At 48.6% G+C, this 17,038-nt stretch overlaps 1 protein-coding gene across 1 annotated transcript in view; it reads left to right on the top strand.

The window, feature by feature from the left end:
* NLRC3 (NLR family CARD domain containing 3) overlaps positions 1-17,038 on the top strand; it is a 45,085-nt gene that overhangs the window by 17,313 nt on the left and 10,734 nt on the right. The window contains exons 6-13 of the mRNA XM_053276850.1: positions 1,976-2,062; positions 5,672-5,755; positions 6,655-6,738; positions 10,179-10,262; positions 11,942-12,025; positions 13,369-13,452; positions 14,982-15,065; positions 16,952-17,035. Coding sequence (XP_053132825.1) covers positions 1,976-2,062; positions 5,672-5,755; positions 6,655-6,738; positions 10,179-10,262; positions 11,942-12,025; positions 13,369-13,452; positions 14,982-15,065; positions 16,952-17,035 — 675 coding nt within the window. The remainder of the gene's footprint in view (positions 1-1,975; positions 2,063-5,671; positions 5,756-6,654; positions 6,739-10,178; positions 10,263-11,941; positions 12,026-13,368; positions 13,453-14,981; positions 15,066-16,951; positions 17,036-17,038) is intronic.

The following is a 17,038-nucleotide window of genomic DNA, read 5'->3' as shown; positions in this document are numbered from 1 at the left end:
TCTGACTCAGTATATGGCAGCTTCCTATGTTCCTATGACTGGAGTAGCCCATCTCAAAACTGTAACAATTAAGTAAGTAAGTGTGTGTGTGTGTGTGTGTGTGCGCGCGCACACACACACACACACACACTCTCTTCAGAGGTACAATTAGGGAGACAAACTATTCCGGTCACTGCTGGGTCACATCCACACTTGGGTTAAGTTGCTCGTGAGTACTCCGATTGAAATTGATGGGACAAGTTGACTTGTTCCATTAATTTCCATGGGAATATTCAGTGGAAATTTCCTGAAGCCTGGTAGTTAGGCTGAGGGGAGGGGCTATACTGAGCTTCAGCACACAGCCAGCCAATCAGCAGCAGCAGGACGGTCTTCTTCGCCTTCCTTCTCTCCCCTTCTGCAGCAGACACTTTGGCTTTTAGGTGACGATCCTCAGATGGGGAACAAATGGTTCAGCTGCAGCGTGGGGAAGCAGAAGGGCTCTAAGTACTCCTTGGGAGCCCTTCAAGTACCCCTAGGGGCACTGTTACCCCCATTGCTAACTCCTGGGTTAGGCAAAAAGATTTCAGGATTGACGCGCATGGCTTGGGGATTTGCCGCCACAAAATATGGTGATGGTCTCAAGGAGGCTAGGCAAGACCATGGAGGAGGAGAGGTCTAACAATGGCTGCTAGTCCTAATGGCATAATGGAACCTCCATGTTCAGAGGCAGTATACCTTCAGTCTTGGTCCCCATATAAATGCTGTTTCAGGCCTCCACACTATTTCCTAGCCTGCCCACACATGGGGCAGGGACCTTGCACGCTTTTTGCAGTGCCATCTGCTGGCCAGCTCCTGTATTCTGAGAAGAACCCACCCTTTCCCCTGCAGTCACCAAAAAAAGTGGTAATGGAAAAGAATCTCTTCTTGGGATGCAATAACTGGCCAGCAGGTGGCTTACAGCTAGTAAGATTGCACTAGGAAGTAGCTTACAGCAGCATGTGAAAAGGGAGTAAAATTGTGCTTGGAACTTGGGTGGCAAACTTGAATATCCTGCAGTTTATTGCTCTTATAGAAGTGGCCTTGATGGAAATAGGAGAGTTCCTTTTATATATTTAGAGTTATGTGCCAGCTTCTCCTCTCTCAGCATGGTTATGGGGAAACCATTTGTGGGACAAATTCATTTTGGATATTTTAGTGGTATTTCTTATCTAATTGGATCTTTGCATATACAATGGGACTCTATCACTGGATCATCCTTGGATTTGTGTCTTGAGGATGGATTCGTGTTGGATAGAGATTGGCACATTTTAACTATGACTTTGATATGGATTGGTTTCTAAATGTTGTACTTTGTGGAGATATTGTTGTTATGCTTGTTTACTAATTTGTTTGTTGGACTGTGCATATTGTATTAGGATTGCTTTATTTTGACAATATAATTTGAGAGTGTATTACCTTGGATTCTTTTGTAAATCAGTGACCAGTAAAGTTCCTTTTGCTTACCTGAAGAGCCCAAGGTAGGGGCGTGCACCAACTTCGCTCAAATCAATTCACATTCAAATAGAATTCAAACTGATTCACTTTTGAAACCATTGAAGAGAGTGGAGATTCACTCAAATAAAATTCACTCAAAGTCGAATCGGATTCAGTCGAACTTTGGGCAAATTCGAATCGGTTTGAGCAAATCTCCACTCTGTTCAGTGGTTTCGAACTCAAATTGGTTCGAATGCGAATCGATTCGAGCGAAATTCGTGCACATCCCTGGCCCAAGACAAGCCCTGTGGTAGAGCAAACAAGACGTGGGACTAGAAAGTGTGTGTGTGTGTGTGTGTGTGTGTGTGTGATTTCCCCCCCTCTCTCTACATCATGCCCACTGCTGGAAGGCTGCTCAACTGCTTCCTAGGCCACACTCAAATAATTCCTCTCCTTTTTGTTCTCTCCCTGGTCTTGTATTAACAATGCATGGCTGTTCTCTCTTTCCTGTGTCCTGGCCCAGGCTGGACAACAACCAGTTCAAAGACAGCGCCATGGACCTCCTGGGCAGCGTGCTGAGCGGCAAAGATTGCCAGATTCAAAAGATCAGGTGACGTATCGGCCCCCGCAATACCATTCCTGTGTTTCTGCAACAGATGCCACATGCTGGCTTGGGGTAGTGTACAAACGCAGGCGGTTCATCTGCCAACTCAGTAGATGAATACCTGCTTTGCATGCCGAAGGTCCCCAGTCCATCCTTGGCAGCGGAAAGACCCTTGTCTGAAAAGCCCAGAAAGCTGCTGCCAGCCTAAGATGGACTACTGGTTTTACTTGGTATAAGGCAGCATCCTGTGTTCGTAGGGGAAGGGCTGTAGCTCAGGAGCTGAGCATTTGCTTTGAATGCAGGAAGTCCCAGGTCAAGTCTAGGGAGGAGAGCGGGCCTTGTGGCAGCAAGCATGAATGGTCCCCTTTGCTAAGCAGGGTCTGTCCTGGTTTGCATTTGGATGGGAGATTACATTTGAGAGCACAGGAGGATATTCCCCTTAGGGGGTGGGGCCGCTCTGGGAAGAGCACCTGCCTGCTTGCCTGCAGAAGGTTCCAAGTTCCCTCCCTGGCAGCGTCTCCAAGATAGGGCTGGGAGAGACTCCTGCTTTCAACCTTGGAGAAGCCGCTGCCAGTCTGTGAAGACAATACTGAGCTAGATGGACCCAAGGGTCTGACTCTAGGTTTTCAGGCAGGAGTCTCTCTCAGCCCTTTCTTGGAGATGCCAGGAAGGGAACTTGGAACCTCCTGCATGCTGCTGCTCTTCCCAGAACAGCCCCATCTCTAAAGGGAATAGCTTATATTGTTCACTTATGTAGTCTCCCATTCAAATGCAAACCAGGGCAGTCCCTGCTTAGCAAAGGGGGCAATTCATTCATTCATTCATTCATTCATTCATTCATTCATTCAATTTCCACACCACCCTACCAAAAATGGCTCAGGGTGGTTTATACAGAGAAAAACCAAATAAATAAGATAAATAAAATGGCTCCCTGTCCCTAAAGGGCTCACAATCTAAAAAGAAACATAAGCTAGACACCACCAGCAGTCACTGGATGTGCTGTGCTGGGGGTGGAGAGGGCCAGCTGCTCTCTCCCTGCTAAATAAAGAGAATCGCCACGTTAAAAGGGGCCTCTTTGCCAAGATAGCATTCATGCTCCCCTCCCATGTCTTTTGCCTACACACGACCATTTCTCGGGAGCTTGCAACCTGACTGCAGACGTCTTCTACCCAGTGGTCAGTTGTGAGAACAAGCCTCGTGTAGACAATACTGAGCTAGATGGACCAAAGGTCTGCCTCTGCCTCAGGCAGCTGGATACGTATAACCCTGTGCCAGCCCCAATGAGTCATCCTGCCTGGCTTGCTTGAGAATCAGACCTTTCGATCTTGGAAGGACACACTGAGTTTTAAAATTCAAGGCCTGTTAGATGTGTAACAAATCCACCGTCTGTCTCCATTGCCTTTTCTCATTTTTGAGGAGCGGGTCCTGAAAATGCTGCCCAGCAACCGATTGATTATTTCATGCATCTCCTTGAAATAAGTGAGAAATCCAGAGCAGCACTTCAAAGGCCAGCTTCCTTTAGATGAGAGGCCTATTAAGATCATGGGGGGGGGGTCCGGTTGCAGTTGCCACGGCGACCCAAAACTGACCCCTCTCTAGGTTTGCCCCGAGGTTCTGGAACATATTCCCAAAAGAAATCGGAATTTCTCCATGCCTGGTTGTTTTTAAAAACGACCTTTGAAACCACACCTGTTTTTATCAGGTTTTTCGTTTATGATGTTTTAAAGTTTTATTTATGGTTATTTTCATCTTATGATTTGTAGGTTTGGGTTGTTTGATTGGAATGCAAACTGCCCCGGAGATTTTATATAGGGTGGTATATAATAATAATAAGAAAAATAAGAATGAATGAATGAATGAATTTGTTAGCCGCCCCATAACAAATTGTTCTCTGGAAGGCTCACAACACAATATTTGAACATGAGATAAAAGCACACAACACATTAAATCATCACAGACCAAAAAAGGGGGAGAAAGAAAATACAAAATACAAAAGATAACAATTTAAAAGAATTTTTTAAAAAAATCAGATCAAAATTTAAAAGCCCTGGGAGAACAAAAAGGTCTTCACCTGGTGCCTAAAAGAACAAAGTGATGAAGCCAGGCGAACCTCACTGGGGAGGCTATTCCATCAACAGGGTGCCACCACCGAGAAGGCCCTCTCCCTAGTAGCCACCCGCCTCACCTCATTTGGCAGGGGCACCCGGAGGAGGGCCTCCGAAGAAGATCTTAAGGTCCAGGTTGGAACATATGGGGCAAGGCACTCTCTCAAGTAACCCGGTCCCAAGCCATTTAGGGCTTTAAAGGTTAACACTAGCACTTTGAATTGGGCCTGGAAACGGACTGGGAGCCCATGCAGTGCATATAAATGCAACAAAATAGATAAACAAACCGTCGGTTAATGCATGGGTTGAGCAGGTATTGCCAGGGTGCGGAAGCAAGTCCACAGGGAGGATGTGCCAGTGCTAATGCTGTTCCACTCCAGCACAACGCAATCCCCAAAACAGCTGGAGGAGAGCTGGTCTAAATGGAGGAGAGCTGGTCTTGTGGTAGCCAGCATGAAGTGTCCCCGTTGCTAAGCAGGGTCCACCCTGGTTTGCATTTGAATGGGAGTTGACATATGCACTGTAAGATATTCCCCTGAGGGGATGAGGCCGCTCTGGGAAGAACACCTGCCTGCTTGCATGCAGAAGGTTCTTCCCAGTTCCCTCCCTGGCGGCATTTCCAAGACAGGGCTGGGAGAGATTCCTGTCTGCAACCTCGGGGAAGCCACTGCCAGTCTGTGAAGACAATACTGAGCTAGATGGAGCAATGGTCTGACTCCGTATATGGCAGCTTCTTCTGTTCTTATAGCTCCCTCGTTTGGTACCTCTCTCTGCTCTTCAAGCTCAGAACCAAACTCCTTTCAAGCTTGGATTCTTTGCCCCTGTCCTCCCCTCCAGCCACCAACCCGGCATGTGGATGTAGCTTTATTTCTGGAACCTGGAATTGCCTGTCAGGCCCCATCAGGCAGCTCTAGGTTCCCGGGGCTGTCAGCAAACTGCCTTCCGTCAGCTCCTCCTCCTCCCTATGTGGGTTCCACTCTGCTGTTCCCACCACACAGGCTATGGCGGAGAGGTGGTCTCCGGGACGAGCACTGGGCCCTTCTGACCTTCCTCGGCAGTGTTCCTTCTAACAGGGATTCCCAGGTGGTGTTGACTACAACTCCCAGAATCCCCAAGCAAAAGCCGTTGCAGCTGGGGGTTCTGGGAGTTGTAGTCAACCACCTCTGGGAATCCCTGTTAGAGAGAACTCTGTTTCCAGTCCCTGACAAATCCATGTTGCATAATAAAACCCCTCCAAATGGAAACCCATGCAACCTTCATCAGGGTTACTTGCAGAGGACAGAGGCCATGAGCCAGCTGGGTTGACCCCCATCACCATCTGGGGGGGAGGAATGTTGCCCCTGCCTCTTTCCCATCTGTAGCAGGCCAGATGTTGCCACACATCACTCTGAGCGTCCGTCCTCTGAGAATGGTACTGATGGCCCAAAATCTGTGGGCCTGACTCACATGGACTTGGGGTGATTCAATTGACAGAGGAATTGTGTCTCAATCCTTTTCTTTTCCTGGACAGCTTGGCAGAAAACCAGATTGGCAACAAAGGTGCAAAAGCACTCGCCAGGTCCTTGATGGTCAACAGGAGCCTGATGGCGCTGGAGTAAGTGTCCTCTGATTCCTCCTCCAGCGAGCCCTGTCTCAAAGCGTTGCATTATGGCCGGGGTCAGCAACTGGCAGCCCGGGAGCTGAACCTGCCCCCCTGTAGCCCCTAATCCAGCCCCTTATATGTGCATGCCTCTGGTTTGTCATCCAGGGACCAATACCTGTGGCTGGCACGGTAAGATCTTCCCCTCAGGGGATGGAGCCGCTCTGGGAAGAGCAGAAGGTTCCAAGTTCCCTCCCTGGCAGCTTCTTCAAGATAGGGCTGAGAGAGATTCCTGCCTGCAGCCTTGGAAAAGCCGCTGCCAGTCTGGGTAGACAATCCAGAGCTAGATAGACCAAGGGTTTGACTCAGTATATGGCAGCTGCCTATGTTCCTATGTTCCATTTTGGTCCATCAGCCTCTTCCCTCCTCAAAGTGGGTCGTTTGTTCTCGTCACCATGGCTGGAAACTGCATTGAGCTTTGGTATACCAAGACCTTAATAAACACACTTACTGCCAATAAATATTTTCAGATCAGAGCATTCCCTGGATTGGCCCAGATAGATGTGAGGTTTGTCTGGAGGCCCCTTTCCCCCCACCAGGGGCTTTGAGCATCTATTTCTGCCAGCAATGCTGTGCAAAATAAATTGGCTGGATCAGAGCTGCATAGCTTCGGCCCTTCTGCAGGCATTGGACTACAGCTCCCATCATCCCCTGTCTATTGGCCACTGTGGCTGGAGATGATAGGAGTTGTAGTCCAAGAAGCTAGAGAGCCAAAATTATGCAGCCCTGGGCTAGATGGCTGTAGGAAAGGAACCCCATCTCTGCCTCAAGTTCTGTATCTGTAACGATGGTTATTCTTTGTGGCTGGTGTCTGACGACGATGTTTCCTTCCCTCCACATCATTTCTAACCCAGTCTTCGGAGTAACTCTATAGGACCCCAAGGAGCAAAGGCCCTTGCTGACTCTCTGAAAATCAACCAGCATTTGCTGTCGCTGAAGTAAGTGGGTCTCTCTTTCGCTTCTTGATCTTTGGCCAGTAGGAGAAGAAACATTTGCATGCGTCTGAACATTGCAACACCATTCCGTTATCCTGTGGTTTGCTCTCTTAACAGGGCCGGCCCATCCAGTAGGCAGACCTAGGCAGTTGCCTAGGGCGTCGATTTTTTGGGGGGGGCACCTAAACAGTGTCAGAATATAGCACTGCCCATTATTCTCCCTCTCCCTCTTGTATTGCACCCCTGAAGTTCTGCGCAGAGATGTAAGATGTAACACTGCACCCTGCTCCCCAAAAGGACTGCATGTTCTTCACCCCCAGAAGTCACATCCTTCTTGGCTCACCTCAGTTCCTTATGGGTCCAGGGTTTGCCTGTGTGGAGCTGGGGTTGTTGCATCTTCTGCTCATGTCCATATTCTAGAGATGCTCGATTAATTTCACCATTGCTCTCAAAATATCCAGGGCACTCGGTTGCTTTCTATTTGCAGATTTTATTGTCTGATGATAATGATGCCGTTTCTTCAAATGTTGCAAAATACTGTTTTGCTGTCGGCAGGCTACAACCCGAGTTAGCTGGATTATTGTTGTTTTAAGCCTCCTTCAAGTCTTAGATGCTTTGTTTGACATCTGTTGCTGTCAATAGTGTCTGGTCATTGACTGTATTTCAAATAAACTAAACTGGCTTGCCTCATTGAACCCCAAACCCCAATAAGCAGCTAGTCTCATCGGCTTCCTCTCTTGAAAATGAATTGCCCACCTCAACATTCATTTCCAAAAGGAAATGGTCTCTGGCTGGATTTCCAAATGAACAGCAGCATCTTTTCATTTCTGAAGAGTTGGAGTTTTGCCCCCATAACAGACTCGGAACTCTCTCCCAGGATATAAGGGCTGCTCAGTTTTGGCCCTTCTGCTGATGTTGGCCTACAACTCCCATAATCCCTCGCTACTGGCCACTGTGGCTGGGGATTATGGGAACTGTAGTCCAAAAACAGCTGGGGGCGGGGCTAAGTTGAGCAGGCCTGCAATATATCCACAAATCAGTGTGGACCGGTCATTCGCTGGTCATGCATCCAGGCTGCTTATTTGACCTTGCTCATGAGCACCTTGTGCAGTTCAAGTTAAAGCCAGAACTCCGCTCTTTTCAGCTGGGGCGTGAGCAGGGTGGGCACCAGGAAGACAGTATAACGCAGCACAATGAATATTTATTTACCAGTTTTTGAATGAAAGTTTCCAAAGCGTTTTACATCAATATAAATAAATAGATAAAAGGGCTCCCTGTCCCTAAAGGGCTCACAATCTAAAAAACGGAAACATAAGATAGACACCAACAACAGTCACTGGAAGGATGCTGTGCTGGGGACGGATAGGGCCAGTTGCTCTCCCCCCTGCTCAGTAAAGAGGATCAACACTTCTCAAAAGTGCCTCTTGGCTCAGTTACCCTGGGGCCGGCCCATCTGAGCAGCGTGTACAAAAAAAGCCCCTATATAGGACGAGGTCGCGTATTGGAACCCACCATGCAGCAATGCTATTTTTGGAACCCTTTTGCACACCTCGCAGTTTGCGCCTTCAGGTTCACGTCGTTCCTTCTTTGTGGCGTGATTCCTACAGCTCAGTCCGTGCTCTGTGCTTTGTGGGTTTTCTGAACACGGCCTGCCCTTTCTTAGCAGCCTGAAGCCCCTGTGTAGGAAGTGTCATATTGGAATTTGCAACAGTTTTGATTCCATTTTTTTAAAAATTTAAAACAAAAACGGTGGTTGCCTGCACTCCAGCACCACTGCTCTTGTGACTGTTTTTCAGCCGCCTGAAGTATTTATGCGCTAGTGTCTGTGTGTGTGTGCGTGCCTGCCTGCCTGCCTTGTGGGAGGGGGAAAAAGCACAACACAACCAGTACTATTAATCTATACTGCATGTTGTGGATGGGGTGCATAGCATGAATGCAGAGTCTTAGTGAGGTGCATTAGTGCACCTAGGCAATTTTGGAGCCTGGACCTAAAGGCCTTTAGAGTCCCCCTTCCCCCCACCCACTGCATGTTAAACACACACACACACACCCCGAAAACACACACACACACTGACACCTGCAGTATTTTTAACACATGGATACATGAGGGCACAAACAGCAACTCAAGAATATAGAACAGCGCAGTGGGGAAACGACTTGATTATCAAACCAGAAGTTGCCGGTTTGAATCCCCGCTGGGACTATGGGAAACACCTCTATCGGGCAGCAGCGATACAGGAAGAGGCTGAAAGGCATCATCTCATCCTGCGTGGGAGGAGGCAATGGCAAAGCCCTCCTGTATTCTACCAAAGACAACCACAGGGCTCTGTGGTCGCCAGGAGTCGACTTTGACTCGACGGCACACTTTACCTTTTTATATTTATGCAAATATGCATTAGCAGAAACATTTCAATGCTCAACGTCACTATTTCCTTCCCGCAGATTTCTTTCCCCACTCTCCTTTCTGTCTCGAAAGCAGAGGTCACTCTCGGCGCCCGGTTCAGGTCACAGTCACGCTCACTGCCCGGGACCACCCAGGACAGACTAAATAGGATTTGGGGGGCCCCAGGGGGTGTGTTGAGGACGCCGTGGACTTTGGCCCAGAAGTCCAGGGCTAAGAGCGCCTCTGGTGAGGTGATTGAGCAAGAGAACACTTCAACAGCAACTGGGCTGTGTAAGAAATAAAAACAGCAGGAAGGGTCATTCAAGTGTCCCCCCAAGGTAGCCAAAGTGATTGTCTCCTTCCTACAGTGCTGAAGGGCACTCAAAAGATAATAGCTTTGAGAACTCCAGAGTGCAGCTTTTGAGAGAATCTTCTCTCCTTTGAAATGTTGATGATGACACTTACGAATGTCTAAATGTTTCAGCGGACAATGTTCGCAAATCTACTGTTTTGCTACAGTTCCTCCTCCTTAGCATCTGCTGTTTATTTTTCTTCTGTAAAACAGACTCCTAAGAGAAGGAGACTGGTATGAAAATGGTATGTTTGCAGACTTGTCCACCGAAACATTTAGATATCTGCAGATGTCATCATTTTATTTAGTCTAACTGTGGCGACCCCACTTGATTTTGTCAGTGACAATGTTTCCAGATGCCTGTAAACCAAATCGAGTTGGCTGCCAATCAAACTGAATGACAGGGAGGGCAAGTGAGGACATGGGGTGGAAAACTGGGCTGAGAGGAACGGTGGACAGAGGGACAAATAGGAGCAGAATAGCGTCAGAATCATGTGAATTATTTTGAACATTGAACAAATGTTGAAATTATTGTAGATTTGGCACAGCACTGATTGGGGTAAAATCAGAGCTCTTGTCCCTCTATAACATAAATCACTGACTAGCATAGAAATAATGTGGAGGTTTTATTTTATTTTATTTTATTTTATTCATTCATTCATTCATTCATTCATTCATTCATTCATTCTGGCTCTCTCTCTCTTCCAGCCTGCAGAACAATGTGATAAAGGAAGACGGTGCGAAATTCCTGGCTGAGGCTCTTCTCAGCAATCACTCCTTGATGACTTTGCTGTGAGTGTCTCCAGTCTCTGCTATTTTGATTCCTTTTGGGGCAACTGTCCACGGAATGGACTGCTAATACCCTTTGGGAATTGACATCCTGGCTGGGACTACTAGGTTGTAGCCCATTGGTGGAGCATCTGCCTTGCATGGAAAAAAGTACCAGGTTCAATCCCTGGCAGCATCTTCACAAAGCTTTCATACCTGGCTTTTAGTTTACATCTCCACTGGGATGGAGGTGTGCATTCCCATATTGGCCAAATTTAACCCAAAGTCCCTGTGAGCTATTGAGGAGCACTTCACACACAATTCAGGTTTTTCATCACACATTAAGATTGTAACCCGATTTATATCTGGGGTTAAAAAAATCCACGTTTTGCACCAGTTTTTGTTTTTTTTTGAGGGGGGGGTGCAACTTCAAACTTGCAGTAAAGCCTCGCCGAAAACCTGTGGTCAAGCCTGCTGCTTGGGAAAGCTCCAGGGAGCTTTTCACACGGGGCTTTTGAAGCCCTCTAACTCGCATCTCCTCCTCCGGAATGGAGGGGGTGCGTTCACATTCCGGCTAGATTTACCCTAAAGTCTCTTCGAGTTCTCGAGGAGCAGTTCACTCCCAATTCAGGGTTTTCACTGCACGTTAGAGTATAGCCTGGTTTATATCCGAGGCAAAAAAGGTTCACTATTTGCGGCATTTTGGGGGGACAATTTTGAGTTCACAGTAAAGCTTTTGATGTGCATAGGGGTGCAGCTGTGGGCTATGTGAATACTCCACCTAATCCCCCAGATTGAACGATCTCGAATCTGCTGCGAAGTAGATTCGCTCGCTCCACGGATACCCCCACAGCATAAAGCCTGCTGTGTGAAAAACTTCCAGGTAGGACTGGACCGGTTGAGACTCCTGCCCGCAACCTTGGAGAGCCGCTGGCAGTCAGTGTAGACAATACTGAGCGAGATGGACCAAGGGTCTGACTCAGTATATGGCAGCTTCCACTGTTCCTAATGTTCCTGCATATGAATGGGAGACTAGAAGTGTGAGCACTGTCAGAGATTCCCCTCAGGGGATGGAGCCACTCTGGGAAGAGCATCTAGGTTCCAAGTTCCCTCCCTGGCAGCATCTCCAAGATAGGGCTGAGAGAGATTCCTGCCTGCAACCTTGGAGAAGCTGCTGCCAGTCAGTGTAGACAACCCTGAGCGAGATGGACCAAGGGTCTGACTCGGTATGGCAGCTTCCTCTGTTCCTATGAAGGAAGAGCAAACTCTTTAGTGCTGCACTTCAGGCAGCCCAATTGCCAGAGGCTGGTCCTGGACTCGAGTGACAGGATGGAAGCCGAACGTTCTGGGATTCCCTGTCCGTGTAGACAACCGGATCATTGCTCTGATCCTGTAGCCTCTGAATCAAGCCTCTTGGGTGCCTGGGTTCATGCCGACAGCTTTACAAAAGGAGAAATTGTTTCTGTTAGAAGCCAGGGCTGACTTCAGAATATGCCGCTATTTCGGTGGTTCCCACCCTTGGGTCTGCAGATGGTGGTGGATCATCACAACCCCCATCACCCTTGGCCATGGTGGCTGGGGATGGTGGGGATTGTAGTCCAACGTCCTCGGCAGGCCCCAGGGGTGGGAACTGTGGCTGGTCCAGGGACTGGGGCTGGTTTCCTGCTTTTCTGTGCTCACCGTTGGTCTCCTCTCCTTGGCAGCCTCCAGAAGAACTCGGTTGGCCCGCAAGGTTCAAAGAAGATGGCAGAAGCCCTGAAGAAGAACTGGGGCCTCAAGGAGCTAATGTAAGTGAGGTGCGGAGAAGGTGTCCCTTGATTCCGAGACCAGAGTTGGGTTGTGCGATAGTGACTTGGTCTCAAAGCCAGCTTGGCACCCCTTCTGGGAGTGCCAATAAGTATGCAGATGTGCTAGAAGTGATAGCTATGAACTTTCATTGCTATATTAAGTGATCAATCCACCAGGGCTCTGAAATATCACGGCCTTCAGTCTTCCTGGGTGTATGGTTATATCAGGGTAGCCCTATACCAGGCATCTGCAAACCCACTTGCCAGCTCGCCAGTGGCGAGTGCCCCCAGCCCTCTGGCGAGCAGGACACTTAGCACCACTCAGACCTCTTCCCCAGAGGTCTCATTTCCGCTGCCATGTTTGAGAAGGTAAGAAACAGCAGGGATCCTTTCTGAGCAGGAGGAGAGGGCGCCCCCCCCCATGTCTTTCCCTCTCCATCTCCCAGTGCAAACAGCAGAAGACCCACTTCTGTCCTAAGCCCCCTGCCTGTGTGCCAGAAAAGGGTCTGAGGGAAGAGAAGAGACGGGTGGCGACCACAAATCATGGCTGGCTCCTGGTCTAAGTTAGTCCCCTGCTAACTGAGCAAAGAGGCACATTTTAAAAGTGGCGATTCTCTTTGTTTAGCAGGGGGAGAACAACTGGCCCTATCCGTCCCCAGCACAACATCCCTCCAGTGTTGCTGGTGTCTGGGTTATGTTTCTCTTTTAGACTGTGAGCCCTTTAGGAACAGGGAACCGTGTGTGTGTGTCTGTGTGTGTGTGTAGACCACTTTGGGAGCTTTTGTTGAAAAGTGCTATATAAATATTTGTGTAGGGTCCCTATTGGGAATGTATTTTGCAGATTGATGGGGCCAGGCAAATAACATTCCCCTAACCCCACTATCTCGGCCACAAGCCTGTGATGCTTTGGACCGTTAATCCCCAAGGACAGATGAAGACTCAAGGTTGTGAATATCTGCCGGAGGGGGGGGGGCTCCTTTTTGTATGGAACGAAATTGCTCAACTGTGCGAACCCCAGGGGCTTTCAAATCGGAGTCCCCGGGCGGTGTCGGACTACAACTCCCATCATCCACAGTCACAGAGGCTGAACGGAACTCATGATGGGCGTTGTGATCAGTGTTCCCTTCGAACAGGGATTCCCAGAGGTGGTTGATGACAATTCCCATACTCCTCAGCCAAAGGTCATTGCAACTGGTGACGCTGGGAGTTGTCGTGGACCACATCTGGGAATCCCTGTTAGAGGGAAGACCGGTTGTGATCGCACAACATCGGGGACCCAAGTTTGACCCTCTTATCAAATCAGTAGCCACGGCAATAAATGAATTGTTCTCTTCCTGTTCTAGACTCTCCAGTAATTGTGTTGGGGATGCAGGCTCCGCCGCCCTGGCAGAAGGCCTGAAGGCAAACCACACCCTTCTAACCCTCGAGTAAGTCACTTCTCTCTCTGCTGCCGGGTTGTGTTTATCTCCCTCCTCTGTGCCCCCCACCCCATGTGGCCGCTCTTTCTTTCCTGGGCTCTTGGGAGGGTTTCCCCACAATTAATACCAGCAGAAGCATCTGGGTGGAATAAAGATCCAGGATAACGTTATGGGAGAGTGGAAATGTTTCTCCATCCAGGGAGGAGGGCTGGTCTTGTGGTCGCAGGCATGCTAAGCAGGGTCTGCCCTGGTTTGCATTTGGATGGGAGACCTTTAGGGGATGTGGGGCCTCTCTGGGAAGAGCATCTGCATGTTTCCATGCAGAAGGTTCCAGGTTCCCTCTCTGGCAGCATCTCCAAAATAGGGCTGGGAGAGACTCCTGCCTGCAACCTTGGAGAGACGCTGCCAGTCTGGGTAAGCAGTACGGAGAGCTAGAAGGACCAATCATCTGACTCAGTATATGGCAGCTTCTTATGTTCCTGTGAGTCCCACGTTGTGCCTCACTGCAACCTGAGGTGTGCTAGACATACAAAACAGCGTCTCTTGGGTGGTGGCACCCAGTCTGGGGATGTCTTTCCTCCTCTCTTTTTGCCTTCCAGCTGCAAGTTACTTCAGGGAGCAAGTTCAGAGATCTTGGCTTTTATTGCTTAGTCTCTTCGGTTTTCAGCCTGCTGCTTCACTGCAGCTTTTGTTTGGGTTGGGCTGCATCAAAGAGACAAGCGGGTCCTGACGAACATAGCCTGGATGGTGCCCGTTGATTTTATGCAATTGCTTTGGTATCGTGGCATGTTTAATAATGATTGCTCACTGCTGTGGAGGATGGGAAAGGGGGAGTATAAATTATAAGTCAATTAATATTAATATAAAGTCACAAAGGCTCTGTTGGGTGACAGCTCTCCTGTGTACAAGGAACGTAGGAACATCAGAAGCTGCCATATTCTGAGTCAGACCCTTGGTCCATCTAACTCAGTATTGTCTACCCTGACTGGCAGCGGCTTCTCCAGGGTTGCAGGCAGGAGTCTCTCTCGGCCCTGTCTGGGAGATGCTGCCAGGGAGGTAACTTGGAACCTTCTGCTCTTCCCAGATTGGCCCCATCCCCTGAGGGGAATATCTTACAGTGCTCACACCTGTAGTCTCCCATCCAAATGCAAACCAGGGCAGACCCTGCTTAGCAAAGGGGACCATTCCACTCTATGTAAACCAAAATGAATTCCTCATCACACTGCCTCATTTAGAAATCTTGGCGTGTGTGTGTTGGGGGGTGGGGGACTGTGTTCCCTAGTTGCATGCCATCTTCTAATAGTGATCGTAGGCCCTGGATCTTCAGGGTCCCTGCTTAGCCACTGTTTGGCTTCTAGTTGAACAGGCATTGCTCATGTATGCTGAAGCTGCATCTTCACAGTCATGAGGTCTAGAGGCTTGAAATTTCTAATGGATTTGTTTAAGTGAGAATCAGTCTGGGCAGGTGCCTGTTGGGCAATGGGCTAGAAATAACTTCAGATACATACACACATACGGTTCTGTCTTTGCCATTTCAGCCTCCAGAGCAATTCTATCAGTGACGTGGGGGTCACTGCACTCACCCGAGCCCTCTGCTCCAACCGGGGCCTCACCAGCCTCAAGTAAGTCCGTTTCCCATTGCCCATCAGACCATTATGACTGCAGTTCAAGCCCCGTCCCAGCTGCCGCTTAGGGTCCTTGCAAAGCTGGCGAAGACCATGAGAACAGCCTGGCTGCATTTTCTGTGTCCCATGGTGGGTGGTGTGGGGCAGTGTTCCCTCTAACAGGAATGCCCAGATGTTGTTGACTACAACTCCCATCATCTCCAGCCAAAGGCCATTGCAGCTGGGGATTATGGGAGTTGTAGTCAACAACCTCTGGGAAGTCCCGTTAGAAGGAACACTAGTGTGTGGTTATGCCCAAGAATCGTTTCTCTGGGCCTGGTATAAGCCTGTAAGGGAGACTGATTGCAGCCGTGCTGTTGGCAAGGCTGCTTTCTGGCAATTTTCTTTTTGACTCTGAGTTTGACAGGCGCATACGCATGCACGCATGCACACGCACACACCCCGTAAGCCTAGACAACATCTATGTTGAACATCCACCAGTTTCTGTTTGGGAATCAAATCAAACCATTTCAGTGGGGTGGAGATCAGTAGTCCTGGAAAAGCACTTAGATATTGCAGTTTTCTTTTTGACACAGCTGCATTCCTGGGTTACTGCTGCTGCTTCTTTCCTCAATTGTTTATTATCCCAGATTTCTTCCCAAGAGCTTAAAGTGGTACAGGTGGTTCTTCTTGCCCCATCTTTACCTTGCAACAATGACCCCGTGTTGTGTGGCGAGAGGGGTGAGCTTGGATTTCTTGAGTCCTACTCAGATTCTCCAATAGTCAACTTTGTAGCCCTGAACTGGCAGGGCTCTGTGTTTTTGCAGGGAGCTAATGGGAACTGCAAATTTGTCCTGTCATCTTGAAGACGCTCTGGAGTCCCCAAGAGCAGGCTTCTGGGGAGTCTGAATCTTCTTCAAGACAAGTCTATTTCTGCCTGTTGGGATGCCTGCCCCAGTCAGGCAGCATACATTGCAAATAAATATTAGCAGCAGAGAAATGCATTAAATCTCTGATCCCCTGCTACCTGTGCCAAGAGGAACCTTTTTCAAGTGGTGGTCCACTTTATGTAGCAGGGAGAGAGCAGCTGGCCCTGTCCATCCCTGGCACAGCATCCCTCCAGTGGCTGTTGCTGATGTCTATCTTATGTTTCTTTTTTTAGATTGTGAGCCCTTTGGGGGCAGGGGAGCCATTTTATGTATTTATTTATTTATATTTCTCTATGTAAACTGCTTTGGGAACTGTTGCTGAAAGGCAGTGTAACTCTCTATTTCTCCTTCAGGACCTTGGTTGATTGCATAAAAAAGACAAAGATCAGTCCGTTGTAAAAACAAACGTTTAGACGTCTAAATGTCAGCCTCCGTGTTCTTCCTGAACACGGAGGCTGACGTTTAGACATCAAAACATTTGTTTTTACAACGGACTGATCTTTGTCTTTTTAACGCAATCAGCCAAGGTCCTGAAGGAGAAATAGAATTATTCCTAATATGCATATTTTGTCGCCTGTATATCAACTAATATGAAAGACAGTATATCAGTATTTGCCGTACCCTTGCTAACTTGGCAAAGAGGCACCTTTTAAGGTGGTGATTCTCTTTATTTAGCAGGGGGAGAGTAACTGGCCCTCTCCACCCCCAGCACAGGACCTCCAGTGACTGTTGCTGGTGTCTCTCTTATGTTTCATTTTAGATTGAGAGCCCTTTGGGGACAGGGTGCCATCTGATTTATTATTTCTCTATGTAAACAGCTTTAGAACCTTTTGTTGAAAAGCGGTATATAAATATTTGTTGTCGTGTTGTATCGTATCCAATCCTCTCCGATCACTTGGGGCAGCAGCAGGGCACATGCAGGACAATGGAGGCATGTGGAAGGGTCTAATGAGGGCTTTCTCCTGGTCCTTCTAGCCTGCGGGAGAACTCCATTAGCAAGGAAGGAGCTCGGGAAATCGCCAGCACCCTGCGAACGAACAACACGCTGAGAAACTTGGAGTG

The sequence above is a fragment of the Hemicordylus capensis genome, chromosome 13 (genome assembly GCF_027244095.1).
Source record: "Hemicordylus capensis ecotype Gifberg chromosome 13, rHemCap1.1.pri, whole genome shotgun sequence".
Lineage (NCBI taxonomy): Eukaryota > Metazoa > Chordata > Lepidosauria > Squamata > Cordylidae > Hemicordylus > Hemicordylus capensis.
This window is presented reverse-complemented; position numbering and strand designations above follow the sequence as displayed.